The sequence below is a fragment of the Myripristis murdjan genome, chromosome 6 (genome assembly GCF_902150065.1).
Source record: "Myripristis murdjan chromosome 6, fMyrMur1.1, whole genome shotgun sequence".
Classification (NCBI taxonomy): Eukaryota; Metazoa; Chordata; class Actinopteri; order Holocentriformes; family Holocentridae; genus Myripristis; species Myripristis murdjan.
Window position 1 is genome coordinate 19,613,516 of NC_043985.1, and position 10,940 is coordinate 19,624,455.

Sequence of the window (10,940 nt, forward strand, 5' to 3'; positions counted from 1 at the left end):
GTATGCAAATGAAAAATCACCGATTATCACACCCAAATACCATCTCCCCTCTTGAAAAGAACAAAACCTCATTTGCTTTAGCACCCATCGCGTCCTGAACATTAAAGACAGTCGATCACTTAAAACCACACACAAGGCAGATGTAATTAAATGCACCGATTTATTTGTAAGTATTTTAAGTAAACATAACAGCAAGGCACGAGGGCCAATGCATGCTGAGTAGATGTGATGGGTTAAGAAATGCAGAGAATGGAGTTCACTGGCTACTGTATGTACACCGATGACCGTCCTATACAAGTTGTTATTGTACACAGTATCAAAAAGTACAAATATCTTTCAACAAGCATTACAAAAGAACAAGTTGTGAAAGGTACATGTAATTTTAGCCTCTGCAGTTCAACAGCTGCAAAGCGTTGAGTTTTAAGACTGATATTTAAGATTACAGAGAAATAAACAGCTCATATAGCACTTACATAGAAAGTTCACTTGCCAGTTAAGTCAATATGACCATATATTGTTAATGATTCCCAAAATAATTTATAAAATTTAATAATGTGGGATAATACACATTTTATAAACTTGTTTTTACATTGCACTGAGATTATCTGCAACTCCTCAAACACTTTCAATCACTGCCATTTACCATGGAGGTAGTAACTATCATGTATCAAATACAAAACAATATGCACTGCTTTACAAATCGGGGCCTGCGCTCAGAAAATACTCTACAAGTGCCGATCAGAGAGCGTTCCTCCCTCTAAATGCATCATGTTTTTTAACAGGGTCCTGTAACTTGACCAGTGTTTCTATATTATTACTCCTACTCCCAAATAGACTTTGTGATTCCAGGCCCTGATTTCTAAAACATGAATTCCAACATGCCATCAACCTTCACTTACACACCTCACAACATCTGCACTGGATTCTCCAAAACCGTGTACCCTGATGTTAATATCATCCGTTAACTTGCCTGAATAATACACTTCTGGCAATTTGAGGTATTTTCAATACTGCTGCACCACACATCCAATACCTCATTTCTCCACATCTCCACAGAACTAATTTAAGGAAAGAAAAGAAAAAGAAAAAAACAACATGAAAATATTAGAACAGCTCTTGGGCAACATGCAACCAGAAATGCAACACTTTTACAATAAACACAAGATCAAAAAGCATTTTAAAATGCTTGAAGTCTAATTTTTAAATAGTCAAAAGCAAGTATTGTTTTATGTATAGCCCAATTTTAGTGGGCTATGCTTAGCAAGGCAACTCCACACCTGCATGTGATCGTGCAGAAGACTGCTATTTTGATTAACTGTTACATATGAATGCAAAACTATTCTTTTTTTTTTTTAAATGGATATTATATATCTATGCCATTTTTTGTGATAAATTGTGACTATAAGTCTAAATATTTTAACCTAAAATGCATATGAACTGCAGTACTGTTATATTTAACCAGTGCTGCCTCAATCACCCTGAATTTTATTCAGGATATAATGTTCTGTGTAGCACAACATAATATTTCAAAGTAAATTTAAACAATTCAGATGGCTATCAACAACAAAGTTCCACCCACTTCACATTCTAGCAATCAATACTGGGTTCAAAAATTAACAGACATTCCTGAGTCTCTTGTTAGGATGGTTGGAGCCATTTGAAAATACCAATGGAACATAAAAACAAATTAAGTGTGGCTGTCTGAAAGGCTCAACAGATGTATGTCATATAATACCAACATGCACAATGATACACAGTGATAAATGATAACTGAAAAAATAATACAGGACGCCAACATATGAATTCACGTCATCTCAAGTATGAAAATACTGTCTTGTAAGAATCTGTTTTAATCGACCGGCCTGTGACTGCCTTGAAAGAAATGACAAAAGCCCCCACAACTATATACCACCTCTGTGCAGAACACGATCACCTGTATTTTTCACATAAAAAAAAAAAAAAAAAAACAAAAACGCTAAAGAGGTTCAAAGATGGCTCTCACTACTGGAGAGAGGCTGCTTGTGTTTGAGAGCGACTGCTTGGTTTTAACTTACAGTCTGTGGTCGTGTCACAGTGCAGACTTGCTGGCTCTTCTGCCTGTGAGGGCTCCGTTTCACTGAGCTCTGCTCCCGAATCATTTGCCTCATCAGCCTCTGCTGATCTAACAGACAGATTATCTTGCTCCCTCTCCCTGGCCTCTGGCTCCGGCACCGGCCCCATCTCCTCCTCCTCTGGATCTTTGACTTTGTGTACAATGAAAAGGTGTCTGTTCAGAGACAGCAGAGATGTGAAACACAAACCACAGTGAAGGCACTGGGGAGTGTTTCCATCGGTTTTGTGTTGAGGTATATGCTGCTGGAACTGTGTACTATCCTCTGTGACGAAGCCGCACTTGGAACAACGAAACTGAGCTTTCAGACGCTTCGCTGAGGGAACGTCCCGACTGCCGCCGCCACCGTCCTGCCCCTCATCCTGTGTGCCCACGGCCGGTCGTTTTGAAATATGCCCCTGCAAATCACACAAGCCACACATCTTAATATAATTAGTAATAAGATTCTTTATAATTTTTCATGTATTTGTATATTCTTGTAGCAGCGGTGCACCATCAGACCAAGATTACCACCACTGCTGGAAAATGTGAGATTAAAATAAATACTTTAATTTACACTATTATTTGAAGCAAATAGTGTTGTCCAAAACCTTTCACAGGTAATGACTGTATTATGGTTTAAAAATATTTTAGCAGTAAAACCTCAACTTGAAACTATTTATATCCACACAGCTACAGATATGCCATTATGACAAACCTAGAGTTATCACCCAATGTACCAAAGCGGCATAAAATTACAGAAGATACAGAGAAAGATGTATACATGTGTATGAATAGTCTGATTATTTTGTTCTTTCTATGTTACAGCATTAAAAAATTATAAATTACCTCCGCCAAGGACTTGTTGGAGTCCACTGTGGCTGTTTTTGGCATTAGGCTGAGATCAGGATTTTTGATTCCATGCATGAGACTGATGTGATTCTTCAGCATCACACTTGTCCCAAATATTGTGTTGGTATCGGTGCAATACCTTAAGGATGAAGAACCAAACAACACGCTGATAAATAATTGGATTTCGAAGAATTAACGGATTTTGTTTTAAATCTAATCCTCAGGACTGTGACAGCATTATTTTATTCATTATCTTCATTTATTTGAAAATATAAAAAAATCTTACCAACAAGTATAAATTTTGTGTTTTCCATCATGGTCATTGCGAATGTGTCTCCTCAAACTGGTCGTAGAGTTGAAAGACCTCTCACACTGTCGACATGGATACCTCTTCAGTGACTGTTGAGAAATTATTTAAGGATTAATGATTTGGCACATGGCCATACTAAGAATGGAACATCTATTTATAACAAACATACACTTTTTCAGACTGCAGGCACATCTGATTTGTCTCTCAAATTCAATCTTTAGACCGGACTGTCCACACTGTTTGCAAGTTAATCTGTTATACGTTCAGAGGTGTGTGGATAATTGCGATAGGCGGATGGGTAAATGTGTTCAGCGGTTATAGTTCCACCATCTAACCTATCTTAAAATGACTCCGGTTTCATTTTTAAAATCCAAAGACATGTATTTCAAATACATTGTGTAAATAAGACAGCTTTGTAAGGCTGCCTCAGTGACTGCACGGTCCACCTCCGTGCAGCTGCTGTAAGGTTTAATTTTTCACTTTGACAAAAGTAGGCTAATAACTCCTATAGGCTTCAAGTCTTTATGCTAAACATAAAATGCTACCTGAACTGAACTACCGGACGTACAGACGTGAAAATGGTCTCGGACATCTTGTCTCAGTTTGGGCAAGTTGGAAAAAGGGTATTTTGCCCAAAGTGGTGAAGTATTCCCTTAACAGTATAGGTTGTATAAAGGAGATATGTTGGATGATTCTGAATGGTTCTGCAAAACAAAAAGCATGGTGCTTGTTTTGTTGATCTGTACAAATTAAAAGAAATGGCACTTGATTAATGGATTTAAGTATAATTCAATCATGGCTAGTGTTGTTGAAATTCCTGCCATTATGACTGTAAACACAAAAGCATCACAAATTGAAGTAAATAAATTATTACTGATTAATCTAAAAATCGATTATGTTGAATCATGAGATCACTGGTGATTCCCACACCTATTAAGATATTTGTATCATTTGCTCTGGCAATGACACAAGTGTGTGCACGCAGGCGAACTGATGAACTGTTTTTCAAATCCAGAGACAAAACAAAAAGCTGCACAAACAGAATCACACATATCATCTGCAATTCATTTGTGAAGCCAAGGTGCAGAATTCCTCACTCACAGCAGACATCAGTAACAGAAACTGATATATGCAGCAACGTTTTACACTGCATTTATAAAGCTGCTCCCGCTCTGCACTGAGTCACACCATCGGCATGTGTCACATTTGCCCCTTTTCCACCAGAAAAAACCTGGTGCTAGTTCGGAGCTGGTGCTAGAGCCGGTGCTTAACTGGTGCCAACGAAGAACCGGTTTGTTTTTCCACCGGTCAAGAGCAAAGTGGAGCCAAGTCAGAGCCACGTCATGACGTCTTCGGAAAACGTGATGACGGGTGCGCGAGACGCTCGCTCAGAATCACAATAACCATCATGAATGAATGAATGAATGAATGAATGATACTTTATTAATCCTTTGCAGGAAATTACATTGTCACGGCAGCTTCATCACTTTAACACACATAAAACTGCACACTCATACTATACAGTGGCTGCAGCGTCTCTGTCTCTGTCCGCCCGTCCTGTCCTGAAGCTGGTGAAACTGATCAGTGAGTCAGGGATGATGTTCGTGAGCCGCGTCTCAGTCAAGCATATAATGCTGCTTTCCCGATACAGTTTCTGGCCCCGGGTGGAGCAGGATCTGGATTTATTAGCGATGCAAATACTGCTTGTGTCTTTACAAGCCTACATTTCAATACAGAGGTGAAAAACACAATTATTGCCGGCTTCCTGTCGGATTCGTGATCGGAATGAATGGCAGCTATGTTTAGTTATAAAACGGGTGCTTCTCATCCTTAAATGTAATTTGCTGAGCCGCGTTCCATGCCGTTGTAAAATCAGTATAACCCGCGGCTTCTAGGGGATTATTGTTTATGTTTATAGCGTTCGCAGTTCCTGTTTTGTTTTGTAACCCCGCCCACCAATGACGCGGTGGGCCGCGTCATCGGTTCTTTCTCTGGCTCCTGTTTAGCCCCTGCTCGGAGTCGGTGCTTGCCTAGCACCAGTTTGGAACCAGTTTGGCACCAGTTTGGCCCCAGCTTGGGCGGTGGAAAGCCAAAAAACTGGTGCTAAGTCAGGCACCGGCTCCGAACCAGCCCTGGTGGAAAAGGGGTAATTGTGAGTGATCTTAGGGACAGTTTGAAAACTGTGTTGAGCAGCCAGATCAGTCAGATTGAGATGCATCTGCAGAAATGTGATCTGAATCATGTTTGAAACCAAAGACAAATGTGGCTTATGTCTGATTTGAAAAAATCAGATTCCACATGTTTTTGCTTTTGTTGTTTTTTTGTGGGTCAGGCTTGATAAAATCAATCTGACTCCAATCTGGATGAGCCAAACAGCAGATTTTGGCTCAAAGTCTGAACAAGGCCTTTCTTGTCAACATGAGCTGTAAGTTAATCAAGAATCTATAATGAATTCAATGAGTTCTCACTGATGGTCATGAAAATTATTTATGTATTATTTATTTGTTGATCTGTAAGGAACGATGCACATTAATAAACAGTTCTGTAAATGTGCTTGAGTTAGCCAAAAAAAAGGGTGGTTTTCATCCGCAGTTCCTGGCCAGATGTTATTATGCCTCCCTAGAATTAAAAGCAAAAACAGATCGTGGGGGAAGGCATTACACACGACAACATGTAGCAGAGTTTTGGTAAAAGGGCAGATATTTTATGCTCACAGAGTGAAAAATGAGACAGGACAAAAATTATGAAGCACAAAAACCTGATCCTACTTATTAAGTAAGACACACACAGTTAGTAAAGGTGTGGATAGAAACAGTCCCCCATACTAAGTGTTGGAATATTTGATTGTTGTGGCAGACTTTTTAATTAAAAAACACCAGTATGTATTTTGAATGATCCATCTTTGGTTTAGCACAATCAACTCCAGTGAGAACACATTTACAACAACTCCCAGCATGGGAGACTTTTGTGCTGGCTCACCCTGCCGTGGTTGGTCTTCATGTGAGAAACATAGGCATCTCGGTCAGGGAACCACTGGAGACACTCCCCGCACGTCCAGCCGGTTGGCTTCACACGAGGCTTGTTGTCCTGCTCTGCCTTCTTTCTGGGAACATCTGCGTGTTTGACAGGGCTGTGACCTTTCAGCTGCTGCACTGTTGAGGGAGCATCCTGGTACCATGCGGTCCTGCCCGCTTGTTTGCCATTTTTTTCCACCTCTGCTCTCAAAATTCCACCATGCACACTCTAAAAAAAGGAACATCACAAGGGGAAAAAAATACATTACACGTTAAAGTTTAATGATCAAGCACAATAAAGGAACCTTGCAAATCCATAATAATTTTCCTGCTAAGAGGATCACTTGCAATGGTTTTACTCTCAACTGATGTGTACATTTACAATCAAAAACATGACAGAAAATATAAGTGAGGCCAACCCTGAAGTGCTGCATTAACAGTTGTTTCTGGGGAAACACTGAGTTGCATTCTGGACACTTGAATACACAAGTAACACGCTTGTTGGCATTCTGATGGAAGTGCTGAAAGAACAACTGCTTTTTCTTGAACACAGTCTCACAGGAACACTTGAATATTAACCTGCAACAGAGGAAGAAGAAGAAGGAGAGAAAAATAAATAAAGTCAGTGAAAATGCACCGTTAAGGGAAAATGTAAATCTTTACACAGTCAAGAATTACAGACTTACTGAGGGGATATTTTGCTGGCGCTGTGTTTGTTTTTCAAATGAATTTCACAGCTGTCAGAGGACTTGAAGGCAACCGGACAGATGGAGCATTTATAAAAGACTTCACAGTGTTTCTCTTCAATGTGACTCTTTTGACCTTGAAGTGTCTTGAAAACCATATCACAGTGAAGACACCTGGAAGACACAGGGATAGCAAACCAATTTCTTGTCAGTTGCACTATGTTACGTCACTCCGAGGCTTCTGAACAAGACCTGTTCTGAGCGTCTGGCTCACTTACTTGTGCCAAGCCTTGCGTGCATAATGCAGGCAGTTTTCCTTCACATGCTTCTGGATGTCCGCAGAGCGACTCAGCGCGCCACACTCAGGGCAGCAGTAGGGAGACTTGTGAGCATGAATGCGCTGGTGAGCTCTGAAGCTACACTTGTTTGGCAGCAACATTGAGCACACCTTGCATATCTATGTATCATAGAAGAACATGAGGGGAAAGTATAAAAAAATACAAATGAAACATGAAGATGCATGACAAAACATTGGTGAGCTTTTCAAAATCTCCATGAAATATTTACTCACTAGTCCTTCCATGTCTTCTGAGAGCCTCTGGTAATGGCCTGCAAGTGCTTTATAGTCACCTAATTGCTTGTTGCACTCGAAGCAACGCAGCCGGTGGCGAATGGAATTGTCTGGATACAGGGGCATGACCGGTTGGATTTTAGGTGAGGGTGACGGTGAAGGATAGGAGTCCACCTTCACAGGTTCAGTACTCAAGGGTAAAAACATTTGTTCCTCCGCAATGGGCTTCATATACAGCTGTGTGCACTGCATCACCATTCCGTTGTTCTTGTGCTCCCGTGCATGTGCCAACAAGGCACACTTGTTGAAGAACACCATTGTCTTTGCACAGTGGGTACACGCTACTTCAATGTGAACACTCCTTCTGCCGTAATGATACATGAGACTCCGCTCCACCCCAAAGGAGTCCCCACACTCGAGGCAGCAGTATCCCCGTGGAGGAAGGCTGATGTTGCTCTCTGGAGGCGGATTCAGGTTGGGCACATACGTAGGCACAGGGTTGGCATTGTTCAAAAGTCTGTTTAAGGTTCCCGCTGCTGTATTGGGCATGGAGGCGCGTGGGTAAGGGTTGGCTGTCTTCACTTGATGCACCAGTGGGACGGTGCTGTACACCATGGAGGAGAGCGTGTGCTGGCTCTGTTGATGGGAGGTGGACCGTGCAGTCACTGAGGCAGCAACACTGTGAGGGACCAGGTTAAGATTGGCTAAGTGCATTGCTTTGGGAAGGAAGTGTGTACCGGTTGTGTGGCTTGTCTGGGCTGATGTTATTCTCTTTGGTTTCTGCCCTTGGTGTGCAACAGATCTTTTGCCAGGAGCGTTAGTATTATGAAAAACTGACGGAGACTGCATTACGCCTGACCTCCTGAAGTGTCCCTCTGTTTTGCTGTGTAAAACCTTCGATGAAGATGTACTGATTGCGGTACCTTTAGTATGCAGTCCAACAGTGCTATCAGCGACCACATTTTGGGAGTGATGAGGGGACATATTACAGTAAGAATCGTCACTAATCATACTCTGCGATGGAGAGGACTCGTATGCGGACTGCACTTCGTCCGTTTCGGAATCAGGCAATACACTGGTGACTGTACGCTTGATCTGCCCGGACATGGTTTTGATGGTTTTGATTCTGACCCTTGGTATGGCTGGAGGTGAGCCAGATGCCATGGCAGGAGATGCTTTGCCACTACTGTCGCTGCAGATGCTTACAGGGCTGTCAGAGGGTTTCATTAGCCGTTTCACAGCCTCAAGAGGACTCCTGGGGCTTCGTGGTGATATAGGCACCTTGGGGCTGGCCTTCATACAGTCATTCTGGACTGCTGATGGCTCTCTCGGATTAGTTTGCTCACTAGGATCCTTTCTAGCATTGAGAGCTACCAGTGCCTCAAGGCAAGAGGACAATTTAGATGTCTGAGATTTGACATGTGGAAGAGAAGAGGAAATATCCATCTTGGGTGCTGTATTGCAGTCACTCTCGGTAGAGTTTTGGTTAACACTTGCTGTGGCGGGTGTACCACGTACTGTATCTGCTTTTTCTGTTTGGTTGCTGACATACATTTCAGATGGCTCCTCAGTCCTTGTAGTTTCTGTTTGGATGGATTCTCCTCTGCTCCTGGGAGTGTTCTTGGGGAAATCAGAGTCCTTTGGGCAATCATCAAACATGCTGAGGGCCAGTTTTTTTGGATTGTCTGACATAGAAGGCTCCACCAAAACTGAAGCTTCAGGGAAACAGGGTCTCTCTTGTTTTGGGCAGATGTCATCTTTACTACTTGGAGTGTCTTCAGATTCAGGGCTGGAGATGGGACTAAACTGTGAGAAAGACTGAGAGAATATTGGTGTTCCTTCAGGCTTATGCTGAATTGGAGCCTTCCCCAGAAGTTCACTTGAGTTATCCCCATTTAACGAAGACACGAATGATTTGGAAAAGCCTGTGTTGCTTGGCTCATCAGAGTCAATGGAGGTCCCTGCTCCCCTGAATCCATTTTGCAACGTTGGTCCTGAGTGTAGCCTATCACAAAAACCCTCCAAAGACTCCTGACGGCTTGTGTTTTTCACAATAACACTTACAACAGGAATGTCTGTTGCAGTGACAGTTTGGTTAACCAACAGGCTGTCATCCAGACACATCCCTGCGTGCTTCAGCTGACCCTCTGCCTCCTCATGACTCTCCTGGATGGGTTCTTTGGCATCCAACCCCGTGGCATCTGGGATATCAAAGGCAGCCAAAAGATCATCAAAATCTGGGGTTTTCATGTCACCCATGTTTGGACGGTGTTATAAACCTGGAAAAACACAAACATCTGTCATAAGCACAACAGGCTTAGTCAGATGAAGTGATGCCAGTACACCCAACTTCTCTTTTAAAAACTGATCACCAACTATTAAGCAGCTATGCTTAGCTCTCCATGCTAACTGTAGCAAGCCTGAGCTCCAGGTAAACAATCTTGTTATTTTCTGAAGCTAAGATGTCGACTGAAAACCAACTTTACTAATAAACCAAAAATGTTTACATACTACTACATGACTACCAATGCTGAAATACTCCAAATGCCCGTGGACACGAGCAGTTGTTTTGATCATACCTGCACATCACAGCCAGAGGCAGTACGTTACGTTAGCCTAGCAGCCAGTGTAGCTTGACAGATAGCAAGTTAGCGATGTAGCTTAGCCGGCTACATGCTAGCGAGCAAAACATGTTACTCAGCGAGTGAACTCGACTCTTATCGACGCAACACATGACGCTTACCATCGGACCCGACTGAGGTGAGCAACTCCAGTAAAACCTACAGCTACGTGGTCTGCTAAGCAGCTAGTCGCAGCAGACGCTCACAGCTAGGCTAGGAGGCTACCAAGTTCGCTTCTTCTCTTCCTCCGTTACATGGGCGACTTGGCCCTCGGCGCTGACTTACAGACGAGAGACGGTGTTATGGCTGAAAGTTGTGGCTCCTCCCGCCAAACGTGGAAAAATAAGAAGCACAATTCACAGTATTTCAGGCCCCTTCAGGCTCTAGGTGGCTACAAACTGCAGTTACAGCCCTTGTACAATGCGTGAATGTGTGGAATAGGAGTTGTTGCGTGTTAAAACCATATTTGTACAAAAGGCACATTTGTATGCTTGAAAACCAGTTGACTAAAGCTAAACTAAAAAACTACGACTGGGTGTAAACTTGTCTTAACTGAACTAAAAATGAAAACTAGACTTAAAAGAACAAATTAAAACTAACTGAAACCATATTTACAAAACTAACTAAAAATACACGAGAAAATGCCTTTAGTTTTAGTCTTTGTCAGTGTGGTCAAATTTATCAACCTTATCATCCTTTGTTGGTGGCCGTGTAATCCCCTTAAGGATTAAAGAATAAAAAATATAAAAGGATATATAAAAATGCATACATCTACAATATACAAAGTATATTGGGTC

General features: G+C 42.0%; 1 protein-coding gene across 3 annotated transcripts; it reads right to left on the reverse strand.

Annotated features, from left to right (window-relative positions):
* Nucleotides 1–146: 146 nt before the first annotated feature.
* On the reverse strand, nt 147–10,397 carry znf592 (zinc finger protein 592). Of its 3 annotated transcripts, XM_030053267.1 has the most exons (10): nt 10,266–10,397; nt 7,523–9,801; nt 7,230–7,408; nt 6,952–7,125; nt 6,685–6,844; nt 6,231–6,494; nt 3,228–3,340; nt 2,939–3,080; nt 2,055–2,508; nt 147–1,058 (listed from the first exon to the last, which is right to left on the reverse strand). In XM_030053267.1, exons 2-10 carry the CDS (start codon nt 9,779–9,781, stop codon nt 955–957), a joined length of 3,849 nt encoding a protein of 1,282 aa, XP_029909127.1. In that variant the 5' UTR covers nt 9,782–9,801; nt 10,266–10,397; the 3' UTR covers nt 147–954. The 3 variants fall into 3 exon arrangements, with proteins under 3 accessions (XP_029909127.1, XP_029909129.1, XP_029909130.1); XM_030053269.1 differs by having other exon boundaries at nt 147–2,508; XM_030053270.1 differs by lacking the exons at nt 147–1,058; nt 2,055–2,508; nt 2,939–3,080; nt 3,228–3,340 and adding an exon at nt 5,752–5,870.
* Nucleotides 10,398–10,940: the final 543 nt, after the last annotated feature.